The sequence below is a fragment of the Petromyzon marinus genome, chromosome 6 (assembly GCF_048934315.1).
Source record: "Petromyzon marinus isolate PM22_M1 ecotype Great Lakes invasive population chromosome 6, UKy_Petmar_22M1.pri1.0, whole genome shotgun sequence".
In the NCBI taxonomy this organism is placed as follows: domain Eukaryota; kingdom Metazoa; phylum Chordata; class Hyperoartia; order Petromyzontiformes; family Petromyzontidae; genus Petromyzon; species Petromyzon marinus.
The window spans coordinates 7,102,952-7,130,263 of record NC_133672.1 but is presented as its reverse complement, the minus strand read 5'-3'; the positions used below and the strand labels follow the sequence as shown (position 1 = coordinate 7,130,263).

At 45.6% G+C, this 27,312-nt stretch overlaps 3 protein-coding genes across 8 annotated transcripts; 2 read left to right on the top strand and 1 right to left on the bottom strand.

Moving 5' to 3' along the window:
- Positions 1 to 124: 124 nt before the first annotated feature.
- Positions 125 to 13,074, top strand: LOC116939608 (uncharacterized). Of its 6 annotated transcripts, none has more exons than XM_032948217.2 (9): positions 125 to 2,569; positions 4,215 to 4,392; positions 5,189 to 5,287; positions 5,762 to 7,015; positions 7,398 to 7,562; positions 8,044 to 8,175; positions 8,816 to 8,896; positions 9,376 to 10,317; positions 11,606 to 13,074. In XM_032948217.2, exons 2-9 carry the CDS (start codon positions 4,278 to 4,280, stop codon positions 12,778 to 12,780), a joined length of 3,963 nt encoding a protein of 1,320 aa, XP_032804108.1. In that variant the 5' UTR covers positions 125 to 2,569; positions 4,215 to 4,277; the 3' UTR covers positions 12,781 to 13,074. The 6 variants fall into 6 exon arrangements, with proteins under 6 accessions (XP_032804108.1, XP_032804107.1, XP_032804106.1 ...); XM_032948216.2 differs by having other exon boundaries at positions 8,816 to 8,905; XM_032948215.2 differs by having other exon boundaries at positions 8,774 to 8,896.
- A 106-nt stretch (positions 13,075 to 13,180) lies between these two features.
- On the top strand, positions 13,181 to 19,985 carry LOC116939611 (dual specificity phosphatase 29-like). Its single transcript, XM_032948220.2, has 4 exons — positions 13,181 to 13,853; positions 16,213 to 16,396; positions 17,639 to 17,859; positions 18,033 to 19,985. The coding sequence occupies exons 2-4, from the start codon at positions 16,230 to 16,232 to the stop codon at positions 18,266 to 18,268; spliced, it is 624 nt and encodes a 207-aa protein (XP_032804111.1). The 5' UTR covers positions 13,181 to 13,853; positions 16,213 to 16,229; the 3' UTR covers positions 18,269 to 19,985.
- On the bottom strand, positions 19,977 to 21,601 carry LOC116939610 (trace amine-associated receptor 365-like). The gene has a single exon (XM_032948218.2). It carries the CDS (start codon positions 21,009 to 21,011, stop codon positions 19,977 to 19,979), a length of 1,035 nt encoding a protein of 344 aa, XP_032804109.1. The 5' UTR covers positions 21,012 to 21,601.
- Positions 21,602 to 27,312: the final 5,711 nt, after the last annotated feature.

Genomic DNA, 27,312 nt, shown 5'->3' with positions numbered 1-27,312 from the left:
CATCAAGCTACATCATTAAACATGGTTAAGCAGACTCTTAAATCCCGTATTTTCTAGACACTGGATCAGAATGTAATGGTCATTAAATAAAACCAAATATTACTCTCAATACTTGCATCTAATTGTGCATTAAAATATGGGTTTTCCCTATTCATACCACAGTACAAAATAAAAAATAATGACTATTTTGCACTGCCATGGTAAATTGTTGTAATTAAATATTAGGCAATGGTGCATCGGTACATTTTTTTATTTCACATTTTAGTACGGTAATTCAGCTATCTGGAACCAAGTCTTCTGTAATAATGCTTGCTTCAGCAGGCAAACGACCCATTTATTAACTTTCTTTGTCTCATCAGCAAGAGTATAGCTTATTAAATTGTGTTGCATGATATATAGTGGGACTGTACATAGAAAAACAGGAAAATACAATGTTTTCCAAGATGTCCTTCCTGCTGTTAGATTGGAAGTGGTATGCATGTTAACACGTGGTTGCAAATGGTTCAAGGTTAATACCGATCGATTCTAGGAATGCAATTTTTTTCTGTTAAGTACGATTACTGATCTTCAGATTTATAGATAATTTACATGAGATTAGAATTTAACTACTTAACCATTAAAAACTATTGAAATAGCTGTTGGAGGAACAACAAGAAAACCACGAATGTTTTCCTTGCACAGCTTTTGAAGGCAGACCGGAATCCACAAGATAACAAACCGAGACAAAATAACGGAACATGTCTGAGGTCGTCCATCAAGGAGCAATAAAAACAGTTCGTGGTGCTAGATGAGTCGTTGGATCGTCAGAGGGCGCCACGGTGGCAAGATGTTAAATATCTCGCTGGTGTGTACAGGTCGTGAGTTCGATCCCGACGCCTGTATATTAGAGCAATACAATCAGCTGACAAACCTTACTAATTGGCTGTGTCAGGTGGTGGTGGGTTTAAACGACACATCGGATCTAACCAAACAAAGCTCATGGATAATATTGATCTCGAAAGCAAGCCTACGTTATCCTGTATACTTGGAGTTTGCATGTTCTCTCCGTGGTCGCGTGAATTTTTATCCGGGTCCTCCAGTTTTTTCCTCCACATTCAGAATCAACATCAGGCGTTCAGAGCATTTGGCTGATTTGCATTTCCACAAGATAAGCCACTTCGTTGAGCTATCATTTGTGGCCAGGTCGCTTCTGAAAAATACCTATATAGCTCAGTGGGCTTTACCTGGTAAGAAAACACGTTCATAGTTTAGTTGTGGCTTGTGGAGGCCTTGACCTAGTACTGCATTGATCATTGCCGATGATGGTCATACTAATTATATACCTATACAAAATAATCAGCGTCGTTGAGAATAATAAACTAAATGAGCAGACATACCCCTTGACAAGCATAAGTACATTTATGCATCCTGAGCCACATAGCCTCTTTGGAGGGCTTAGCATCAGCAGCCTTCGTTTAATAAAATCAAAACTGGACCAGTTTTGACATTGTCTTTCTCACCAATAGGCTTCGTCAAACCAATGCAGCTGAACTGGCAGATGTTTGGTCAATGACCCTCTGTTAGAGATGGATCCTAACACCTGTCTTCACACAAACATGCAATATTCTTGATTCAATCAGCCTTACGTTTCGACGCAAAAAATGTATTTTTAAAAAACTCCTCGGCCTTGGCGCATTCTGCAAACACCACCGGCAGTTGCTGAACAAGAGCATTGTGACACTCTTAAGCCAACCATCTAAATGTAAGAAAAACGTGACCCGACTGATATGAGCAGCAGTGATGAAGTAATCGACAACTATATTCTTGGTTCTTTCGGTAAAGTCACGTAGAAGGGAATCAATAAAATAATAGAAATATAAAACTATTGTTTTTAATATAAAACAATATTTTTATATTTTTAAAACAATATTGTTTTTTTTATATAAAACGATATTGATTTTTATATTTTTATTATATTATTATTTCCCTTCTACGTGACTTTACCGAAAGAACCAATACTATGAATCCCTGCAGTCACGAAAGCTTTAAATGAAAATTTAATCGACAGCTGTGTCGATGATTTACAGATGTCACTCGAGCTAAGACGGTCACTGCATCGCGCACTTTCAGGTGCGCTTCCGCGGCCGTCTGGAACGCTCTTGGGCTATCATTTGTGGCAGCTATGCACTTTTATATCATCATCTAGGATCTCGAGTGACGAACTCTCTGCTTCTTTGCGGTGTGTTGTCCTTGACCCCGGCTCATCCGATGAGCACGGTTGGCTACATACGGTGCAAAACGACAGTTCAGCATTTATACAGACACACGTAGAACATCATCGGCCACCCACACCGTCCTCGTCAACGTGGAACGTTGGGCCAGAATTTGTCCCAACGTCACGACGTTGACCCCGACGTTGGCCCCGACGTTGGGCCCAACGTTGCCGCGACGTTGCCGTGGTAACACGTGCCGGGTCTGGCCGCGTTTCCCACAAGCCTCTGCGTCGCGCGGTGCACCGCTGGGCCGGGCAGGCAGCGCCGCTGGTACGCCGCCGAGGTGAAGTTTCCGTGGCGATAGCCGAGTTGTATAGGTAAGATATAACGTGAATTATAATAATAATGATGATGATCGGACGTGTAAGATTATAATAAACGCGACGGGGCGCGTGTGGGATGCAAGCCGGGCTCGCTTGCTGCTCCCTGTGCGGTCCTTGAGCCATCATCAACGCGCGTGAGAGGCGCAGTAGGCCGCAACTGGCGGTGCATTCACTCATTCATGCAACGTCTCATTCGTTCATTAACTCATTCACGTCGTTACAAATGTAACCTATTCGTACGTTAATTCGTTCACCTATTCGCTAGTGCATTGATTGAGACCTCGGACTCATTCATTCACTCCTAGCGATGCATTTCATCCGTTCGTGCTAAGGGTTTCCACATTTCCCACGTCATATTCGCATGTGTCTCAGCCTACATCTCCAGCTGCTACTGTGATGAAGTGAAACACTACCGTTATCAGATATCGGCACTAAACAACTCCTGCCACCCGAACATAATTACAATTCCCGAACTCTCCGTGTACGATTCGGGACAGGTGGCAACACTAGGTCATGCACGAATGTACGTTCAATACTCATAAAATCACTCGTCACCTCAACCATTCCTTGATTCATTCCGTGCATACAATAATGGTTATTCGTCCATTCACTTATTTGCATACATAACGCTGTATAAAATCTAATTATTGGTTTCATTGTTTCTTGGACTTTATTGGAGCTTGAGTGCTCAAGTGATGTCTATATTTTGATGTTCTCGTATCTTTTTATTACAATATTTGTGAATACAAGATGTTTGTGCGTGTGTCAAAATGTTAAGCGTTTTAAAATGCATTAAGAATGAACTGTACGTTGAACTTCTTTCGCACCGCACGTAGCCAAACTCGCTTCTCGGGAAGTGCGGGTTGTACCCATTCGTTGGCCATAGTCGTGTATTGTTCAGGCGAGTCAATTCAATCTAATGTTCATTGTTAATTTAATTGAATCACTCGTGAGCCCATTCAATCACTTGCCCGTGAATCAATGTTTACTGTGCAGCAGTGGGGTATAATAGCACTTGAATAAAGCTTAATCACAGGACTAATACACTTATTTTAAACACTTGATAATGGGACTAGGTTTGTCTGTTATCCATTTATATATTTCCCAGTATAGGTAATTAAAGATTGAGAAACTTCACGAGAAATGCAATACATCATTAACATAACTACATATAAATGCAAACTGTATAAGTCTTCGAGTCTAAATATTTGCGTTTGCTATGTATGTGTCACTGGACACTGGGCAACCTTGCAAACGTATGTCAAGGGATATTCCATGTGAAATATTTTCATGCGTTTGTACCATCACTCAAAGAGCATTATCAGCATTGGCGGCTCGTGATATTTCAACTAGATGGGGCTGTTGTGAGACCTCCCCGAGGCACAAATCAGACCGTGGTGTTGCAGTGGTTTCTAAAATGAATAACTTATAATGTTATCTTCATCAGGAAATCCACGTTGAAAGAATCATTTTATTAAAACAAATTAAACACAACAAAATAATTTATTGAAAAGTATTTTTTAATTAGAAAAATGATTTCTCATCTCCAGCTGCTTGATGGGGCGGTTGCCCCAACGCCCCAAGCGGACGAACCGCGCCTGATTATCGGTGCTAATTTCTTATTTTTTGGATTCCCCAGGTAAGAATGATTGAAAGCTTTGGAAGCTAAACTGCAAAGTTGAATTGAGGCTCATCGAGGTAAATGGATACCAACGATTCAGAGCCACCATCCACAGGAAGAAGCTCAAGCCCAGGAGAGGGTGAACAGTCTCGGACAGATGTAGGAGGAGGAATCCGTATTGACGCTGGTGACATTGGTGAGTCTCAATCGGATAGACGAGGAGGTGGCAAAGTCACTCAGACGATCACTCACCACGATGATTTAGTTTTGAATCAGTTGTCAGTGCTCTGAGTTAGCATACAGAACCCAAAACGGAAACCAAGTTTTCTGCCGCCTGCTTTGTTTGCAGGTTCTGTAGTGTAGTGAGCTATTTGGCATGACTAAGTCACAAATAACTGTGCAATAGAGCGTTATGCTAAATCTGGATTTTTATTTTATTTGTCGAGTTCTGATGATTAAACATGTAGGTTTTTGAATACGAAGGACACTGCATTCTAAGTAGGGTATTTGACAAGGTGGTCTAGTGTATATAAAAATGCATCTGAAGGGATTTCATGTTTCGTCACAGAGGCTCTTTGACACAAAGTGATGTACTGTTCACTTTGAAAGTTCTGAATGAAAATGATGCTGATAGCTCAGTTTGATTATAATTGTCAGTGCTCTGACATTGTATTTACCCCTGAATTCACTTGGACACCTCAAGCACAAGAGGAGTATCCTGTTGATCTCTTGCCTGGTTAAGAATTCAACCTACCTACCTACACGCACACCTCTCATTGTCTCTTTAGTCTTGTAACTTGAGTTTTGTGATCCACGTGCAGGGTTCCGGTTTGGGCTGCGTGTTGAGCTTTCGTTCTGTCAAGCTTTTGCCAAGCACTGCTGCGGGTAGTTTCAGGGTTTCAGCCTTACCCAGAAAAATGCACTTGGGATTACAGTAGGCTGCTAAAAGCACGTGGTTAAATTTGTTTTACATGTTCATCCTTTGCCCTCAGCTTGCATGGAAAGAAGACGGCACCATGTATGTGCATTGTGTGGCAAAGTTTACCTTAGCGACTACAAGCTGAAGAAACATGAGAAAATAATGCACACAGGTGAGGTGGTGATCATTGTCACTTCTTCTCTCTTGCAAGAAAAAATATATATTCTTAATTTAATGGAACATGTTAGAAATATCATCTAATTTTTTTGTGCAACTGTATGTGACATTTAAACAAATATTTGAGTTTACATCATTTGAGGCCAATGTTAGATCAGTGTCAAAAATATAAACTTTTATTCATCCAATTCGCTTATTTTTTTATGAGAATGTTGTACTGTATTCGCACTGCCACCTTACAGTCCGTTTTTGTCTGGAGATTCCACTCATTTGTGATTCATCAACCCATGTTTCCAAGATCCTAGATTACAGACATGTTATTTTATTTTATCAATTTGTTATTTTATTCTCATTCTACGTGACTTTACCGAAAGAACTAAAGAAGATGTATCTCCATGCCAAGCTCTAATGTATTACCATATTTTAAATAGTGTTAAGCCATATAGGCCACTCTCACTGTCACCTGCAGAAGCTGTTGAGAAGTTGCACGCTTGTCCTCGGTGTGGCCGTCACTACGAGACAGACGCCCTCTTGGCTGCACACCAGCTCACACATGCCCACGACCGGCCCTTCCATTGTGAGCTCTGCGGCAAGAGCTACCTACAAAAGCAGGCTCTGCGCTGTCACACCAAGAGGGAGCACAGCAGCGAGCGCCCACACGGCTGCCACGAGTGCGGGAAGTCGTTTGTCCTCGCTTGGAGCCTCACGCAGCACCGCCGGCGTGTGCACGCCGCGTTTGGGACACGTCGCCCGCCCGTGCAGCAACACCCGCACGGTTGTGCGGAGTGCGGCAAGGTGTTTGCTAGCACGTGTGGGCTGGCGTGCCATCGCGCCACCCACTCCCAAACCCGGCCACACGAATGCGCGGAGTGCGGGAAACGTTTCAAGACGACGGAAGCTCTGTCTGGGCACGGGGCCCGGATCCACAATGCGCAGAGCCGCCCGTGCCTGTGCGAGGCATGCGGAAAGGCCTTCTTAAAAGTTGCGCAGTTGAAAGCCCACGAACGCACACACACAGGTGAGAGGCCGTATGTCTGCACAGTGTGTGGGAAGGCCTTCGCGCAGAGAAGCACCCTCGGCAGCCACGCGGCGACGCACAGCGCGACGCAGGCCTTCGTGTGCGAGGAGTGCGGCAAGAGCTTTGCGCGCGCGACGGGGCTGGCCGCTCACCGCAGAACCCACACGGGCGACTGGCGCCTCGAGTGCGGCTTCTGCGGCAAAGGCTTCTCCAACGCGGCGCTGCTCAGGACCCATGAGCGCAAGCACACGGGCGAGCGTCCCTTCGAGTGCGACGCGTGCGGCAAGGGCTTCAAGACGAAGGGCGCCCTCAAGGAACACGGACTGACGCACACGGGGGAGCGTGGCCACGCGTGCGCGCAGTGCGGGCGCCGCTTCTCGCAGCGCTCTGCGATGAAGCGGCACCTGCTGACCCACAGCGGCGAGCGGCCGTACGTGTGCGCGGAGTGCGGGAGGAGTTTCAGGCAGTCGCGCAGTCTGGCCGTGCACCGGCGCACGCACACGGGGGAGCGGCCGTACCCGTGCGACGAGTGCGGGAAGAGGTTCCGGGCGTCGAAGACTCTGGCGAAACATCGACGCGTACATGCGAGGGGAGGCATCGGGCCAGAAATAATGGAGGTTGCATCAAAGAAGCACGCGTGTCAATTCTGCCATGAGTCATTCACCAGGGCTGCCTCACTGAAGAAGCACATGCTGAAGCACGGTGGTGAGTGATTATAATGTGTGCACATACATATACAGCCATTTTTATCATTCCACCGCTGGCTGATTACCACCCCATGCTGATTTTGGGAATTATAATTCTTTAACAACACTTGATAATGCTGGTCAGTGCTGACTGGTGCAGTTGCGGAAAATATATTGGATCATAATACAGTACTACACTGGATTTTGCTGCACTGCCCTATGCTGATAACGTAGCCCCACATCAGTCTATAACAACTGTTTACGCATGGTGTTCACCCAGACTCAGTCCTAGATAGTGCTTGATCTCGTGAAATTTGATTGCACTGGAAGTGGGAATTTCACGATTGTATCCGCCTCTATGAAACTTCGCAATGGGGTATGATTCTGTCTCTCATCTACAGATGCTGGAGGGGATGAGAAGGGAGAGATGTTGATATTGCAAGAGAGCAGAGTGTGTGAAGAAGGAAAAGTGGCGGTTGTGTCATCTGTGCCTGAGCTCCTCCAGGAGAGTGCAGCATTGCATGGACAGCAGACGTGGCTGATTATGGGAGACCCAGACAGCCACGGTGAGGTTGTGCAGCACAAGTTGCACTTCTTACAAAGCAGTGGCTGTAACCATTTAACTATAAGAAGTGTCATGATCTTGGTGTGGTGACCAGACAGAATAAGCAGTGCAGATGTCCAGAAGAGATCATGGGAAGTAAGTTGTGTCGATATGATTAGGCAAAAACGGCCATGCTGGGTGGGACGTGCATGATGAAGGAGAGCCGATTACCGAGACAGACATTGGAGTGGTCTCATGAATCAAAAGATCAAGGTGAAGATCTAAGAGAAGTTGGTAGGATACTGTCTGGACAGATGACTGCAGCAGCTGTGGGATCTGATGGAGGGTAGAAAACGTTGGCAAGGTGCGATGGCATGAACGGCTTTAACTATGATGATGTCTTGATCATGATCAATTCTTGTATGCATTAGGCGAAACACCCTTTGCAAACCACAGACGTGTATAATGATGGGTGGCTCATTCAGATGTCTGTTCGATGGCAGGCCTCTTGGGTGGGCAGCACGTAGAGAGCCCTGTTGTGGCCCAGCAGGTGATGTTTGTCTTGCAGTCCGGGAATGGAAATGTTCAGGAGACCTGGGATGGCCTGCAACTGTTGGTGGAGAATAGGACTGCAGGTAAGGTGGTTTTGTCTTTTAAAATGATAAAGTAACACAAACAACACTCAACTTTTGTTTGTATGTGTCATTTATTAAACCAGGAGATTAACTAAACCCACTGACATGCATGAAACATTGTCTCTTTTGCAAGGGAGATCTGGGTGTCATTTTATTAATGTATACCCGGGCTCTGTGTGCGGGCTGTCCGATGTGAGTTTGGAATTTTATTGATAAAAATGTACTTGAGTTTTTGGAGTGTTAATTGATAAAAAATGTACTTGAGTTGTTGGAGTGTTAATGATGTTTAGGCTCGCCCGGATTGTGTAAGAAGCTCACAGATGCTCGACATATATGGCTATAGTTTTATTACAAGGTACTGCCTATCCAGTAGGGCAATATTAAAGCAGCATTTATTTCTGTCTCATTCTAGTTAAGAGTGTGGTTGTGCCAATCGCTGGTATTTTAAGCTCCAAAATATATTACGTCCCATGACTTTCATTCTCAAGCCTTCACCTCTCCATGTGGCCTGACTAAAGTGCACCTACCGTAGCACCATTGCTGTCTTATCGTCAATGCCACTTTACAGTAAATGTTCCTGTGTGTGTCACGGCACAAGACGGGCACCATCCCTGTGGTGGTGATCTCTGTGGTCCCACAGAGGAGCAGTTCGTGGCGGCGGAGGAGGGAAGCAAAGCGTATGAGATGCGTACCGAGGTGGAAGTAGAAGTCCCAGGTGGAGGTGCGTTGTGTGAGTTTTATTTTCAAACTTAAGACAACATTGTGTTTTTTTTTGCTACTTATTTTATTACCTATACATCACACACATTATTTAGAGATATAATTTTGACTTAAAAAATAAGTTACCTTGGGCAGACCACATTAGCTGGAAGAGATGATGGTCAACGGATGAGATTGGAGACAGAATGATATCCAAAAGAGCAAACATGCCCGAGAGAATGACAACCATGGAGATGGAGCTGTGACATTGACTCTTGTGTGGGAGTGAGGTGGGTATTGTGGGACCATGACAGATGGTCACGGCGTCTTTCGGATCTCTTTTCCTGTGAGGGAAGTGAACACGGGGCAGACAGTACAATGAGGATAGATAATACAGGCACAAGTATATGGAGGATCGTGTAAGATCGGAACATTTTCACTTTCTTGTACACTTCTACCATGATCCACGGTAATCTGAGTGCACTGCGCTTGCTTCTACAGGTTCAGGAGAGAACGTCCCGGATATTGGAGTCACCTTGAGCTACGAGCAGGTGGAGGAGTCGCAAGAAAGCCTGGCTCCAGAAGAGAACCCCGATGCTGAGGTAGTTGGGATGGGGTCCACAGAGGTACAAGGCTTACAGAAAGACCTTCCGCAAGAAACTCATCCAGCAAAAGCCTTTGAGGCAACCGAAGATGATTGTACGATGTCTGGAGAGACTGAGAACGTGGAGACAGGGACTGTACTTGTAGAATATGTCCATGCTGGAGAAGACGTGGGGTTTGTACACACGGATGGCTCGAAAGAAGATCCATTTCTCATGGAACATCTTCAGGCTGGTGCAACCTGCTTAAGGTCTGAGGAGATGGATATCTCACAGGCACAGCTGACCTTGGAGAAGCATCGCAAGGCTGAAGATGCTGTATGTTACGGAGAAATGGAGAATGTTAAAGAAGATAAAGCTGTAGTAAAGGACCCCCATGCTGAAGAAGTCTTCTATGCGACTAAAAATACGGAGAACTCGCAGACAGAGCCAGCTCCACCATATCTCTATGCCGAAGAAGTAGCCATGGAGTCTGGAGAGGTGCAGGACTTCCAAAAAACTCTAGCACCTTTGAAGGACTGCCAGGCTGAACAACACTGCCTGATAGCTGGAGAGATGGAAAACTTGCAGTCAGAGCTGGCTGCAGGAGATCCCCAAACAGGAGGAGCTGGTACGGCATCTAAAGACTTTAAAGATTTGGAACAAGCTTCAACTGTAGAAGAGGACCTGTGGGCTGGAAAAAACAGTTTCAGACCTGAAGAGGTGCAACAGGATGCAGGAGTGGCTCCTGAAGCTGGAGTATCTTACATTGGGCATGAAGAGTTCTCAAGTGGAGAGGCAGGGCAGCAGAGTGCTCAATTGCTGGTCAAGACCCATATTTGTTCGGAGAATGGAAACATTGGTATGTTAGTTTCACACACACAATTTAAGCATCTAAATTTAATTCCATAATAAAACTGCATTGGGTTTGACAAGACATGTCTCCCAAGTCCGACATGTCACTTCTTGTAAGGTAAGTTAGTAGAACACGGAGTTGCACAATTGCAGTGGATTTGCCAGGCATAGTGGCGTACGCTTATAATCCAGCAATTTGGAGGCAAGGTTTAGTGGAACAAGCACCAGTCATTGTGTGATGTGAAACGTATGAACCCGCTGGACTGCAAAGTGGCCAGCAGATAGTAGCACATAAAGTATGTTCATGAACCTATCTGTGCAGAACGTTCAGTTGTATCCATTGAAATACTTGGGCTTTCTCAGAGAACTCTGTTTCCTCCATCTTACTAACACAGCCGTGTCTCTATGTCATCTGATCGCTGCTGCAAAAATAAGACAAAATCAGTGGGAGAACCTTCCCATGCTGGCTTGCACACCAAGCGTCCGTCTTAGTTATACACGAAACCCTTGCCCATCGCGGCATTGGTTATGTTCTTGAATTAGCTGCAATCAGCAAATCTGTGATCCACAAACTCAGGCAAATGGGAAAACTAGGATTTGGTTCACCGTTTGTAATACGACACCCACCCCTCCTTTATTTTACTTTGCCCTATATTAACCTAAACATGAAACTGAACGTATTTTAACGTAATATATGATTAAGATTTTCCATAGTGTTAGTGTAACTCGTACAGTAAATGTATAGAATGTAAAACGTAATACATTGTACTGCGCTACACGTACACCTAAAAGTAAACCTGAAAATAACAAGGTTAATTATGCATCGCTCACCTTTCGCAAGTCGTTCTAGTAATTCAACTTTCTCAGAGACCTCACCTGCCGCTGCTTCTTTTCACTATAGTCACGACCACTTAAATTTATTTCAGGGGCCATTGCACAATAACTAAGGGTACTGATAATGTTATAAAAATTGTGCGGCTCAAGCCCACCACCTAACTGGATGCTTGAAGCACGTGAACTGGGACCCGCAATGGGCTGCACGGGAGACGAGATGGAGACAAGACGGCATGGCAGCATCATCTCGAGTGGTACTGTTACGATGCGCACATGAATCTCGCAGGCAGCCGTGAATGGTCAAGTGACAGGGGCGTGATTGGCGAAGTGTACCCTCAATCAATTTTCCGCGAATAGTCAAATCCGCGATGGGAAAACCCGCAATGGGCAAAGTTTTGGTGTATATTAATTTTGCCTATGGCTTTCTTCCCTCTCTTTCCATGTACCTCGTGCTTTTGCAGAAAGGTCATATCCTGAAGAGGCTGAAAAGGCGGATGCTGGGGAGATGGTCTCCACAGACTCCTCTTCATTGTCATTCCAAAGTGAGTTAGCTGGGTCATCTGGAGGTTGCAAAGGGAAGACTCAAAAGTGCGTGAAGTGCACGGGCAATATTGCATTCTCAGGCCACCTAGAGAGGAGGTGCACATGCGAGACATTCAGACGAGACTTGAAGAGGCCTCGTCACCTGGCCTGGCATCGGAAAAGCCACTTGATGACGAGTTCACTCTCCTTTGAGGCTCGTGGTAAGGAGTTGCCCGAGAGACACATGAAGAGCGATCGGGGTGAAAGGATGTTGGCATGTGCAAAGGAATTCGGGATAAAATCGAGCCTCGTCTCTCAATTGAGAATCCACATTGGGGAATGGCCTTTAAAATGCAGCCATTGTGGGAAAGGCTTCATGATCCCATCTGTGCTTAAGATTCATGAGAGGACGCACACCGGTGAGAGGCCGTACGTGTGCGCGGTGTGCGGGAAGGCCTTCGCGCAGAGAAGCACCCTCGGCAGCCACGCGGCGACGCACAGCGCGACGCAGGCCTTCGTGTGCGAGGAGTGCGGCAAGAGCTTTGCGCGCGCGACGGGGCTGGCCGCTCACCGCAGAACCCACACGGGCGACTGGCGCCTCGAGTGCGGCTTCTGCGGCAAAGGCTTCTCCAACGCGGCGCTGCTCAGGACCCATGAGCGCAAGCACACGGGCGAGCGTCCCTTCGAGTGCGACGCGTGCGGCAAGGGCTTCAAGACGAAGGGCGCCCTCAAGGAACACGGACTGACGCACACGGGGGAGCGTGGCCACGCGTGCGCGCAGTGCGGGCGCCGCTTCTCGCAGCGCTCTGCGATGAAGCGGCACCTGCTGACCCACAGCGGCGAGCGGCCGTACGTGTGCGCGGAGTGCGGGAGGAGTTTCAGGCAGTCGCGCAGTCTGGCCGTGCACCGGCGCACGCACACGGGGGAGCGGCCGTACCCGTGCGACGAGTGCGGGAAGAGGTTCCGGGCGTCGAAGACTCTGGCGAAACATCGACGCGTACATGCGAGGGGGAGCAGCTTTGCTAAAGTAGAGAGGCAGGGTGAGGCGGTAGTGCCTGAACGTATGGCACGTTCTGAAGAAGAGGAGCTTTTCTCACACCCAGGTCACACGTAATGGACTTCTCCCAGCAACTTTGACACCAGATCAGGCTCGTCTACTTCAAGGAGAAAGCCTGCGTATGCCTGGCTTGGTATTTGAGTGATAACCATAGGGAGAAGTCTATTTCATCGTGACACACTAAACATATGCAACACAAACACGTGCAGTGCAACAACACGGAATACAATTAATATGCTGGTGGACTGTGGGTAATCAAATTTAATAGACCGGAATTTACCTTGCTACCAAAAAATAAAGCAACATGTTCATCAGGAATACTGTTTCCCAGATGCGTGTTTTTGAGCAGGACAGTGTTGTGTGTTTGTCTTTTTTTTACTTGCGGTGGCCTTTTTCTGCCAAATTGTTCTGCCTTGTTGCTAAACCAGTTTCTCAAGGGTACCAAGTTGATGGTCTTGGCACTCATTAATGAGTGCAAGAAACAATATTCATTTGTATTCTTGGTTCTTTCGATAAAGTCACGTTGAAGGGAAACAATAAAATAATAATATATATAAAACAATATATTATAATTTTATTGTTTTATATATTATTATTTTGTTGTTTCCCTTCAACGTGACTTTACCGAAAGAACCAATAATATGAATCACTGCAGTCACGAAAGCTTTAAATCAAAATATTCATTTGGTTTGTTGCTTCATTTGGCATTCACAAACTCTAAATAAACCGTTTAGTTTAATTGTTAGGTGAAAAACACTGCAAGGCAAATACAGACCGTCGGATAGTGCGATTCAGAGGCTGTTGAAGGGACTTGAGAAGTCATGTGATTACATTTTTCAGTGGCCATTCTCACATGAGGTGCCAGAATTCATGGCAAGAGTTCTAATTGGAAACTTTGTTGACATTGCAACAACTGGGATCTAGCAGAAGGAATTGGTGATGAGATCGCGTCTAAAAGCACTGGCTCTGATGACCTAACATCGACCTTAATTTGCATGTCCTTTATTGGCACTGTACCGTGTGGGTTTATTTATGTAGTTGGCCTATGCCAGCCAGGCTAATTTAGGCACAGACTTGTTCCCGTTATTGCCCGACTTTGTAATCTTGCAGAGGCTGGTGTCGGCTGTGGGGTGAGTTCCATGCAGACTTTGCATGTGCTCTTCGGGTCAACCATTGTTTTCATGTGTTTATATGCATGTGTGTAGGTCGAATCAGCCTTACATGAGTCCGGGGTGTGATGTGTAACCATCAGCACTGGGTAGACGTGCAGCCAGGCGTGGCGATAGCCACAACAACCCCTTATAGGTTCGCCGTGCTGGCCTGAGCTGCTCACTAAAAGCACTTAGCCCAACAGCGTGTGCAGGTTGCACGGGTCATCTTTGTGTATACTTATACGGTGTCCATGTTTGTGAGTGGGAAGGGGAAAGAAGGAGGACCAGGTCCCCGCTGCCACCACCCCTGGCAAGAATTAAATGAATAAAACCACACATAAACATGGCAGTGGTGATGAATGTAATGGTGATTGTATTGGTGATGGTAATGGTATTGATTGATTGTAGAACTTCTTTCGCACCATACGTAGCCAACCGTGCTAATTGGAGGTGCGGAGGAAGAACAACAAACTAAACACAAACTGCAGTTATAAAGAAATTAGTTTCCAATCTAGATTTAAAAGTGCACCGCTTCAGTGGCTTCCTAATATCGGGAGGAAGAGCATTCCATACGGCCGCAGAAACGCATCTGAAAGCGCGCATTCCAGTGGCCGTCGTTGTTCGATGGTTAACCAGAAGCCGCTGCGAGGATGACCGGAGTTCGCGTGATGGCTTATGCTCCTTGAGATCAGCAAGGCATTGTGGTTCATTTGTGGGAAGCACTTTGTGTGTAATGAGCACTTCGTGTAATTGTAGCGGTGCTTATTATGGTGACGATATTGGTGCATTTGGTGGTATTGATCAACGGTAGTTGTGGGTATTATTCCTTTCTTACTTAACGCCATCCAATTCTTGTGCCTCTCGCTGGAGCTGGTGTATACTTATGAATGCAAGTGTGTGTGTGTGCGCGCGTGGTGTTTCTGTCATTACACTCCACCTGACCAGTCATGTGACTTTTCTTTTGTTTCTGGAGATTGTGTTTAGTGCCAAATGCACACCTTGCCCAGACACAATGACTTTTAGATTTGTCCAATTGTAATGATGAACATTGGCACATTTTCTCCAAACACAGTAAAATCTGGCCGCACCTGAATTAGTCCTTGAATTTGGCACGAGGAGATCTGTGGCTTAGGGATATGGACAGGAGGCTAATGTAAAATGAACACCGAACTGTAAGTGGAATAAATAATCATAGGCAGTGGAAGAAAGGAAAGTTTTCAACCATAACTTTAAACGGAGGACGGAGTTGGCATACAGACGACCACACGGGCAGGAAAGTTGCAACCTTATGGGCACCACAGTGGCGAGATGCGAACTACCTCGCCTGGTATATCGGAGGTTGTGGGTTCGACCCCGACGCCTTTATATTTGAAGTTTGCATGTTCTTTCTGTAGTCGCGCGGATGTTTCTCCCGGTCCTCCGGTGATTCCCTCTACATTTAGAAACATGCGTTTAAAATATTTCGCTGAAATACATTTCTAAATGATGGCTGCTGTAAATTTCCACGCGATAATCCGCTTCATTGAGCTATTATTCGTGACCAGGTCCCTTCTGAAAATGAGCTATCTAGCTCAGTGGGCATTACCTGGTAGTAATAAATTGGTTTCACTGAAAATACTGACAGATGGCTTTTTAGACTGGAGCAGAGGTTATAAGGAGGAAAACAGTGAGGTAGGAGAAGATGGCAGGAGCATGTCCATATAAATTATGGAAGAACATTGTTGTAAGAGAGTTCTGAGGATTTGATATTATGGTCCCATTGCAAAGGCGGAAGACAGAAGTTTGGCAGCAGCATTCAGGATCATTGAAATGTTTCGACGAGGTATTTGGTGTAGCTGTAGATGTTAAAATAGTCAATAGGAAATATTGCGAAAGCATGGATAAGGGTCTTGGCAGCAGATAGGGAAAGGGAATGCCAGGTGATGGCACATGCTGTGTAGTTCGGGGCAGTTTTTGCCCAACTTCCTAGAAACCTTTAAAACGTCTTATTGTGATGATTGGATAGTCAATATGTTTTCCTAAATCTGTCGAGGTGGCACAGTGGTTAGACCACATGGCTTGCAAATGGAAGGTTTTTTCATTTAAAATCCAGGTTGAGGAATCAACTAAACTCTTCATCCCATGGGAGGATGAAATAATGAGTACCACTTTGTGGGAAGTCGGAACTTTTTCTATAAAATCTTGATAAGGATTCTAGAATGTTCACCGTTGGCTTGGGGCCATAAACAGATAAGCACCTCACCCCCTTGCTTGTTGGTGTAGATATCTCATTTGATTATCACGTCCTGTATCATAGTTCACCCTGAAAATGTATCTTAACTTTGTCAAATAATTACAGTTATCATAACCGCAGACATGGCAAGAAAGACGGGGACGGGTGGTGTCATGCTTCGTCATGAAGAAGAAGATGAAGAAGGCGCAGATCCGCCGAGCATGGTTGAGCTTAAGAAGCTGCTGCGCTCAGGAGGCGCTCGATACGAACACATGGACGAGGTGTTCCCTGATGTCTACATTGGCAATGAGTAAGGAGCAAAGCGCATGGCTTGGTCCCAAAGTGGGGCATTCACCAGTCCCATGTCCACTGTGGGTGCAACGTGGCAATTTCTCGGGCCACAAAAAAAAACCACTGGTTTTATTGTCAAAACATGGATCAATTCCCAGGTTATTAAAGTGCACGAATATCCACCTGCTTGGTAATTACACTGACAGAACTGGTTCTTTTTTAAAACTATGGCCATTAAAGGATCATCTGGTGGAATAGCACAACACTGCAATTGCACACGTGAATAAACAACCACGATTGTGGCAACTGCTGAAATTGCGAGCATGTGGAAGCTCGTCTCGGTTAACGAGACGATTCCACCTTCCTAACACATTTTCCACTGGCGCATCCGAGCTGTGCCTTGTGCCGTACTCTGTGAGCCCAAAGCTTGTGTGACAGGTGTGTAGCATTACCTGGATGAATTATCACCAAAGTTGCAGTCCCCGTTTGAAGAATTCACTTAAAGGTAGTCTCTCTGCAGGATCGGTCTCCACTGCCCCGTAGCTCCACCCCACTGGGCAGTCTTAGCCAGGGACACGCCCACCACCTGTGGTTTTGGCCAGGCTGCAGAGAGGTGCGCTGTGTATCAGCTGGTACTGCATTGATGGCCAGGCTTCGGAGTTTTTATTTCAGCCTCATTCAGTTTATGACTGAACTCCAGCCTGTTGAGCCCCGTTTCAGGATTCTCTTTGCGACAATGCACGGCCAGATGTTTCAAGATAAATGGGGACAGAGCTCATAATTATGTTCTGCTGACCCAGGAAATGGCAAGATTCAGTCTCCGTAATCGATATACAAATGAGGCTTTGTGAGCTTGGCCTGGTGCTCTTTCCTGTCCCCCGACTGCAGCCGTGTGTCCTAAATGTTTTAAATAAACAAACATTACTTTTAAACAACGTTAGGCTTTTAAAATGATATTGTTTATTAAGATGTATGACTATGTAATGTTAAAATATGGCTGAGAAGTTGCGACACCGTAGAGTGAGTGACATGGCGCTTCTCTGTGCTGGGGTAACCCCTTGAGATCATGACTCGTTGCAGGGTTGATTCAGTTAAAACGGGGGTCACAATACTTCTTAATACAGCCCTCGAGAAAAAACTAATCGAGAACTGCACCACCAAAGTGGGCCGCCATGCGAAGTTCTCAAACTCGGCCCGGTACAAGTACGACAGTTCCATTAAAACCAAGCTCATTTGTTGCGACACCCAATCCGTGACTCAGAAATGCAGCTCACGACCTGCGGCGCCTCGGCTCCATGGGCTTCACGCACGTCCTGAATGCGGCGCATGGCTCTGGCTGCCCGGCCGTGGGGCCAGAGTATTACGCACGTGTGGGTGATATCGCCTACCTGGGCCTGCCCGCCGATGACTTCCCCAGCTACGACATGCGTCCTCACCTGGTGCCGGCATCGGACTTCATCCACGCAGCTCTACAGGCGCACGGTGAAATGCGGAACCACAGAGAGGAACATCTATCAAAAAGTTTCGGATGCTACCGAAATGTCACCATCGCATATTTTCACCGTTGTCCTCTGCGCTGTGCGTCTCACATTCAGGTCGCGTGCTCGTGCACTGCGTGATTCACTGCTCGCTGCACCGCGTGCGTCTCTCGCCAGGTCGCGTGCTCGTCCACTGCGTGATGGGCCGCAGCCGCTCGGCGTCCCTCGTCCTCGCCTACCTCATGCTGCGCGTGGGCCTTCGCCTCTGCGCTGCCGTGCGCGCCCTGCTCGCCCACCGCTCCATCTTCCCCAACGACGGCTTCCTCCGCCAGCTGATCGACCTGGACCGGGAACTGCTGTGCCAACGTCGACAGCCTGACTCCGTGTCACTCGGGGAATCGCTCGGGATTTAGCTCGACATTGCCTAAGTGGTATAAGAGCAGTTTCCCAACGCAGAGAGTTCAGCGAGAACAATCCGCCAGCACTATTGAGATCCTGCATTCAATCCCCATGGTTCAGCGTAGAATTCATGAATTCAGTTTAGTGGCACCGATGCAAAACTGTCAAGATCCTGGCTCGGAGCTGTCTTTTCCTCGTAGGACTTCCAATTGTAATTTCAGACATTAATTCAACACTGCTGATATCCTGAGTTAAAGTCGTGGGGATCAGCATGAATCTGTGGCTCAGGGGTGAAATAATTCATAGGCTAAGCTGAAGATCTGGGTAATAGTCTGTGGTTGAGTGATACAGGCCTGTGCGCAGTGCTCGGGGGTTGGTGGATCGTGCAAGCCTCACAGACAAATCCCGCTGAGCCGTGGGACTCCTCACCTGGAATGCTGTTGAATGTATATCGGTGAGGGGCCCACATTTGAATTTGTAGACTCGCTGTGATTTTGTTCATGTAAATATGAATTTGTTTGGTTTAATTCCAACTGTAATGCCTAGTCTGACAGTAAGTTATTGTGTGTGTATGTTGAGCCTTCCTGTGAGCTCCAGTTGTGTGTGGCCTGACTGGTTTCTGGGCCCAACCATCACCTAAAACACCTTGACGGACCACGACTGTGAAGACACGTTCCCGTGTAGGCTCGTAAATAAAGCTCACACCACAAAGTATAAAAATAATAATTGACGTATCTTATCACGACACTACATTTCAGACAAGTATTCAATCGCCGCAGAGATAACATAGTTACAGCAAAAGTTTTGTTTTATATATTGTCAAGCAAGGGTCTAACCACTTGTTCCTCTGCGCAGAGTCTAATGGTTGAAACATTTCAGCAGATAATGTTCGTGAAGGATGTGGGCAAAAGTGTGAGATGTCATTTCTTGATTTACTCTGTGGTCCATACACTTCCCACATGATCAGGGTCACGTAATCATTTTTCAATTAACCATAAACTGAGGTTATAAGAACAATGCTGATGTAGGATTCTCAATATTCATTGAAATAACAAAAGCTCAGAAGGCAAAAGAAAGCACCCTATAAATAAACATGACGATACATAACACAATCGGACTACATTGACGTTTATTGTTTGAGAACCAGTTGAACATATGATCTAAGTTTGATCTAAGAATAATGTTTAGCCTTGCTGAGGTAGACACATGGAGTGCATAGTATCGTACGCGTACATAGTGCCCTAACAGCTGATCAGTAATGAAGGTTAAGAGGTAATCAAGTGGATGTCAGTGCACTTTGCCATTGCTTCCTTCCATTCGCTACATCACGAAGTTGCTACAAAGTTGACACCTGATCTCTAGGGTCTGCCCTCACAGTGCCCTGCTGCATGGCTTTAGTGTTCCCCCTTCGTTATGGAACCACTCCTCCACGGAGATTCAGTGGAAGGATCACGATTCGGAGTCACGATTCCTATCATGAAGCACTCCATTGTTGTGTGTGATGCATCGCTCGTGGTGCGTAAATAGTAAATATTTGCAAATCCTAGCACGACACACACATTGGAAATATTCAAATTAATCGCCGAGTCTCCATTCCTGTTTGTTATGTTGTCAACATGTTCTTAAAGGGACACTGACATTGTCCGTACAGTAACCTGCCATCTGTATGTAACCCTTCCTCTTGGTCGCAAGAGGTAATAATGGTAGGTGAGTAAACTGTTTTTAATCCTCTCTGGAAAGATCCACATTTCTTGTGTCCGAGGTGAAAATCCTCTTGCTGATGATGATCGCGAATGCTCGTCGGAATGGTCGGCTAAAGAGTGCGTAGAGCACGGGGTTGAAGCCGGAGTTGATGTATCCCAGCCACACGACGACGCTCCACACCACCCCACTTGTCTGGAAGTGTACGAACACGTCCACCAGGCTCACCACGATGTACGGCAGCCAGCACAGAAAGAAGGCCCCCATGATGAGGCCCAGTGTCTTGGTGGCATTGTGCTCCCGCTTGAGGGCGTTGCCATCCACCTGCTGTTGGTGCTGCGAGTGAACCCTCCTCGACTGATCGCGCGCCACCCTGTAGATCTTCCCATACGCCACCCCCATGATGGACATGGGCACCATGAAGGCACACACCGTGTCCAGAAGCACAAAGGTAGTGTTCTTGAACATGACGCAGCTGTCGGGGCAGGTCATGCTCGCCACTACCTCCTCGATGCCGATGATGTTCCAGCCGAGCATTATGGGCGCCACGTAGATGACAGGAGCCACCCAGCAGCCGCCCAGCATCACGACCACCTTGGCCCTGTTCACCCGTTGCGTGTAGCACAGCGGGTGGCAGATGGCATTGTAGCGGTCGTATGCGATGCAGCTGATGTGAACGATGGACGCCGTGGAGAAGATGTAGTCGAGACTCGTGTGAATCTTGCAGAACCATCGGCCGAAGAACCAGCAGTTGTGCACGGTCTTGAGCATGCTGAAGGGCATAATGAGGACGCCCACGAGGAAGTCGGCGAGCGCCAGGGACAGCGTGAAGACGTTCATGCGCGACTGCAACTCTCGGAAGTAGGCGATGGACGCGATGACCAGCGTGTTGCCAACAGCGATGGCCACGATGCAGATGACGAGCGCAGTCTGCACGAGAACGCTGCTCGCGTAGGACATCTCGGGCGGGGGGCACAGCAGCTGGAAGGCGTTGAGCACGCAGCTACCGGAGGAGCTGTTGGTGAGGTTGGCGATTTTGGTGAAGTTTGGTTCCATCGTGCTCTGTGCTATTGTCTAATGTTACATGCAGTTCACACGTAGTGTAGCACAGAGTGGAGAAACATTGGGGGCGATGTTCAGGACCTGCTGAAGCTGAGTGCACTTGCCGCTGGATGAAGTTCTGTGAATGATTCTCAGTCGTGCCCCAGGGGGCTAATTCGTCATGTCAAAGCTCTGAGCCAGCACTGCTGAGATCTTGGGTTGAAATTTGGATTTCAGCCGCCCATTATTAAACTGGGTTCTCAACTGCATCAAGGTGCGACATGGGACCTTGCCCAGTCAACAATGACTGCACCAAAAACCCATAATGTAAAATGTGTTAGCTTTTAAAATTTTTTTTTTCATTTTAAAGTTTCACGATGTTTAGAAATGCATATTTCGTGAAATGAACATCCTTTGCAGGAGCACGTTAAAATTATACCCTAGTGTTGAAAAGAGGTATTTTGAATTGACTTCAGAATGTGTTCTCTGACGCTAGAGGATACACTGCACACTGCGAGAATACAAAAAAAAACGACATGATGACATGAGAACAATTGGAAGCTATGATGAAGAAAAGAGCAAAAAGAAAATATTGATCGTTCGAGAAAAGGAAGAACGACACGGCGACCAGCAACGTTTCATACGACATGCAGGGTACAGCTTTTGGAGGCGTATGGGCGCAACTGATTGGAATATTGTCTCGTTTAACACGTAGGCTTTCGCGACCAATATTTTCCAAAGTAAGGAGGTTTTTGGGTTAGAGCACGTCAATATATATGCGTCGTTAAACCACCACCCGACATAGCCGATTGGTAAGGTTTGTCACGTGAACAAAATATGCCAATTATTTACTAGTTCAGCACACCGGTGTGTTGAAGAGTAAACCCACAACATTGACAATTGGAGTACTGTGACGTTTCAACCGGTAATTCTCAACAGCCTCATCAGGCGATGGCGAGAATTGTGGAGAAATCCTCCTGTTTCGGTCTTGTATACAGGTGGGCTAAATGTGATGTCGTCACAGTGAGCCAATCAGTAATATTAATTACAATGGACATCTAGAATTATTCGATGGCGTATTCACAGTTAATCAACATACATTATGTGTAAACATTATAATGCACATGATGTATGTGCATAATGTATATACATTATGTGTGTACATTATGTATGTACAATATGTGTGCACAGTATGTATATACATTATGCATGTACATTATGTATGTATATTATGTATGTGCATTATGTATGTTTTGCAGGCCCCACACATTGAAAAATCAATACTCTTTGGTTCTTTCGGTAAAGTCACGTAGGTAGAAAAATAGAATACAACTATAAATAATAAATCACGACGTTTCGATCGCAACACAAGCGGTCGTCCTCAGGCGGGAAAAAATAATTCAGCAGGGGAACTGCTGAACCAGTACTGTATTCTTTTTTGTTTCATTTTATTTTAATTTTCTACCGAAAGAACCAAAGAGTATGGATTCCTGCAGTCACGAAAGCTTAAAATCAAGATTGAAATAACTATTATTGGCTGCTCAAAGTTAATCCCCATCGACAAATAAAAACAAAACTGTTATCAACATTACTAACATTGAAGAGACAAACGATATGATATCAGTCCTGTCGATGAGATAATTGCTGAAGTGGAATCAGCAGTTAGACATCTCTCGCATAATCAAGCTGAAATTACTAGGCATGAGGTTGCTAAAATATTCTTTGGGTCTTTAGCGTAAAGTCACGTAGATAGGTTCCAAAATTAATAAAAATATAAAATAAACCAAAAAAACTCCGACGTTTCGATCACAACACAAGCGATCGTCATCAGGAGGTAAGAGGGGGGAAGCTGCTGAATGCAGAATGTTTTATAGGTTTAAAATGGGTGTAGTCCTAGGGTCATAAACGAAGTGGGCGGGTCTAGTGACGTCACAAAAGCTTTAAGTGAAGAGTTGATCAAATAATTGAGAAGGGTACATTTCCAAAAACAAACATTAGTCTCATTGAGGCTAAAGCCTTAAGAAAATTGGAAGCAAATAAATATATCGAAATTCTTGCTTCTGATAAGGGGCGATCAACTATTGTGATGCCTCGTGAGGATTAAAATAATACAATCAGAGATTTACTGCATGAAGGTACCTACCTTAAAATTAAACGAGACCAAACCAATGCCTTGGAACGTAAGACGACTGCAAGCATTGCCAAGTCATTCATTCCCAAGGAAGAGCAATACCTGTTCAAACAAAGGGCGTCAAAACCACACAGACTGTATGGGTTGCCAAATATTCACAAACCTGATGTCCCATTAAGACCCATAGTACAATAGGCTCTGCCACATACAAATTAGCACAATACGAAACAAACAAATACAGCCCTATATCGGCAGGACCTCCGCATTCATTAAACAACTCTTGTAAACATAAGAACATCTTGTAAATATAATTAAAGATATTAAGCTTAACCCTAATGATATTCTCGTAAGTTATGATGTAACTTATCTGTTCGAGAGGGTTTCGGTGAACGAGTCTATCAAATGACTCGATACTCTGGTAACACAAAACAGGTTTACCCAAAGATATCCCACGATTAGCTGAGCATTGTCTAAACAACACCTATTTCTTATGTAAAGGTGATATTTATAAACAAAACGAAGGAACAGCAATGGGCTCTCCATTGTCTCCTGCGATTGTGAATCTGTACATGGAAAAGCATCTTCAAGTATACTAAAGCCTCTAGTTAGTTTGGACATGTGGATGATAAATTGGTGGTCTGGCCACACGGTAATGGTATACTTAATGAATTTCTAAATAATCTCAACTCGCAAAACCTGTCCTTCCAGTTCACCATGGAAGTGGAGGTGAATAAAACTGTGGAGTGAGATTAAACATGTTAAAGAAGCGCTTCAACTTAACGGTTACAATGATGCACAAATCAACACAGCACTTAATGCCAAACCCGAATCAAATAGCACAATTGTTGAAATTGATCAATCAATTAAAACTATAAAAATACCGTACATTGTTGGAGTAACTGATAAACTAGCCAGATTTTTGGAAAAACAAAACATCCAAGTGAAATTTGGCACAGTACATAAATATAAAATCTAATATCTAGTACTAAAGATGTTTACCGAAGCAATCGACAGAAGGTGTGTACCGGAGTAATTGCTCATGTGGCAAATGTTACGTTGGTCAGATGGGACGAATGATCAGCATGAGACTAAATTCTGATCAGACTCCCAAATACAACTGTCAGCAGTTGCAGAACACGCGTACCAACATGAACATTCAATTTATATTTTATAATGTTGAGGTTTTGTGCAAAACTAATTACGACTGGCCAAGACAAATCTATTGAAATTGAGAGAAATACAAATAATTTTAACCTTTCTGATAGCTACAGAAGGATGTATCCACAGTGATAGCTATCGCCTGATGAGGCTGATTATAATTCCTGGCGAAAAATCAAAGGACTCGAATTGTAAATGTTGTGGGTTTACTCTCCAACACACCGGTGTGCTGAACTAGTAACTAAATAGCATGTTGTGTTTACGTGACAAACCTTACTAATTGGTTGTGTTGGGTGGTGGTGGGTTTAAAGACACATTTCTATTTACGCAATCTAAACAAAAAAACTATATTATGTGATATTGGATATTCCTGCCTGTTCACAAACTACTTGGGTCTGTCTAAGGCAGTGACTTGGGTCAGAGTGAAGTCCCGCTCCACCGATGTCCGTGACTATCCTCCAGGTGGTCTGCGGGGATGTGTTGCAAATGCAGGTTGATCCGGAAGTAGTGACAACGTTTATACCCTTTGTTTTGGACATTCATATTTTACTGATGATATTGAATTTTAAAATGAAGTTAGGTAAACTACCCCGATTAATCTACCCTAATTCTAAGATCTAAATGCCCCACCCCCCACAAAAAGCCTTATAGCTGCGTTTAAACATCTGCATGTTCCAATAATATGAATACTTTAGTATTAGTAATATTTAGAGAGAGCAGTCGATGCGTTTTGTCACCAGGGGTGAATGGGCTGGGTAGTCCACGGAAATGTTTGCATCGGCTGAGCGGTCCACAGGCCACAAGTTTGAGAACCGCTGGACTAAGGTCTTCGCTACCATAATTAAAGCACTCTCTTGAAACCGCCCATTAAGAGTTCTTCACTGCTACATCGATCATTCCTGCGGCTGTCCTTCACCTCCTATTAGCACCGTTTGGCTATGCACGGTGCGAAAGAAGTTCAACATACATTCGATCAGCTTTCAGAAATCCTTCACCGGCCCTCCAACTCTGCCTCGTTTTCTATAATTTTCTTCAGAAATCCCTTATTGCTCCACATGCAAATGCAATTTGGATGTATGTAACATCTAAATATAACAGCATCTCAAGACGCTGCGCAAGACCAGTGTGACACAAGCATCACAGGGATCTTAATATGTGCAGTATATAGAAACATTAAACTCTAGAGCATCTGTTCCCCAAAACAATGAGGAACGCTAGCGGAACGTTTTGAGAAACAAGACACGGTTAAACGTAAACACTTTGTTATTTTAAAATTAAAATAAAATAATGCTCCAATATATCGTTGATCTGAAAGAAAAAAAACAGACAAAATCATAACGTACACGAATGAGAAATAAATTACAACAAATGCAGCCCCCCCCCCCCACCGGTGTCTAAAATGGTCTGGACCAGAGAACTCCTCGCGTGCTCGCACTGACCGCGACCTCTCCCGCTGCTGCTGCTGCTGCTGCCGTGGGGAGCGGTGGTGCAGCGGTTAGCGCTACGCTGCGCTACGAACCCGGCGAGCTCCGAATTCGATACCCCGCTCACGGCCACCAACACCCAGTGACGATTATCTGAACCGGTCCTGCGCCTCTCATAGGTCGACTCAGCCTCAAATGACTACCTGGTGCGGTGTGTAGTAAACATAGACCACTGGGGAGACAAAGGCGGCCGGGCGTAGTGCTGGCCACCCACCCCCTCGTGTGCCGTGCCGGCCTTCGTAGGTGCTCGCTAACAGCACTTGCTCCGCCAGTCTGTTAAGGCTGTACGGGGGATCTTTGTCTTTGCTGTGTACTGCAGTGTTTATTAACCTATTTCACTCCACGGCACAGCACACAATTTCGAGCCCGCTCAATCTTCGCGGCACACCGAACCAAACACTAACTGTGGGTGAGTGCGAATGCGTTGTAGTTGAGAGAGAGAGAGATAATACGATATCCCTCGATTAGACTGATCTCACCAAGAACAAGAAAAGAAAGTGGCACTGCCAAAATCGGTGACGAGAATTTGCCCAACTGCATGAATATAATTCTTCAGTGTCTCCATGTCTGTGTGTGTGTCTCCATGTGTCTGTATTCGTGTCCGTGTGTGTCTGTGTGTTTCTGTGTCTGTGTGTGGGTCTCCATATCTGTGTTTCTCTATATCTCTGGGCATCTCTGTATATCTGTGTGAGTGTATTCGTGTCTCTGAGCGTATCAGTGTCTCTGTGTGTGTCTCCGTGTCTCTGTGTGTTTCCATGTGTGTGCATGTGTCTCCGTGTCTACATGTGTCTCTATGTATCTGCGTGTCTCCATGTGTGTGCGTGTCTCTCTATGTCTGTAACTGTGTGTTTTCGGGTGCAGTAGTCACCTTATGTGAGTGGCTGGCTAATGTGCCGTCTGTTGAGGAAGTACGAAGAACAGTCCAGCATCCGAAACCAGGAAAAGCGGCGGACAGAGATGATTTGCAAAGCAAACTGCTGAAGGAGATTGGCGATTTTGTTCAGGCTGCCCCTGTGACCTGATTATAACTCTCTGGACCACATGAACAGGATTGGAAGGATGCCCTGGTGATTCTAACAACGACCATAGCATCTGCCTCCTCGGTGTGCTGGCAAAGGTCTCGGCAAGGATTATTCAACATCGCCTTGCCAAGTACTCTTGAGGAAAGGCTTGCAGAGCCCCAGTGTGGTTTTAGAACGGGGCGGGTTTCCATAGATGCAATGCTCTCTGTCTGCTTCAGCAGTGGTGTATGAAATTGAAACAGAACCTACATCTCTGCTTTATGCTATGGTCAAGGCCTATGATACCATTCATAGGTTCTTGGTTATTGTTGGTGATTTTGTGTCCATGACTCTCTGCTCAAAATCATTAAGAACCTTCATGATGATGGGCAGGTCTGGGTAAAGCTGTGTGGCGAGCCATCCACTGTTTACCTTGGGATGCAACACGGATGTCCTCTGGCTCCTACGTTATTTCATATAGTTTTGGCCATGTAGTTTGATGAGCTTTCCATGGATGTACCGGATGTATTTCCATTAGGTAC

Coding starts and splice junctions, on each gene's coding strand:
- LOC116939611 (XM_032948220.2), top strand. CDS start 16,230: ATGGCAAGAAAGACGGGGACGGGTGGTGTCATGCTTCGTCATGAAGAA. Junction 16,397..17,638: donor GATGTCTACATTGGCAATGA/GTAAGGAGCAAA, acceptor TCCGTGACTCAG/AAATGCAGCTCACGACCTGC. Junction 17,860..18,032: donor CGCAGCTCTACAGGCGCACG/GTGAAATGCGGA, acceptor GTCTCTCGCCAG/GTCGCGTGCTCGTCCACTGC.
- LOC116939610 (XM_032948218.2), bottom strand. CDS start 21,011: ATGGAACCAAACTTCACCAAAATCGCCAACCTCACCAACAGCTCCTCC.
- LOC116939608 (XM_032948214.2), top strand. CDS start 4,278: ATGGATACCAACGATTCAGAGCCACCATCCACAGGAAGAAGCTCAAGC. Junction 7,563..8,043: donor GGGAGACCCAGACAGCCACG/GTGAGGTTGTGC, acceptor GTTCGATGGCAG/GCCTCTTGGGTGGGCAGCAC. Junction 8,906..9,375: donor CCCAGGTGGAGGTGCGTTGT/GTGAGTTTTATT, acceptor TTGCTTCTACAG/GTTCAGGAGAGAACGTCCCG.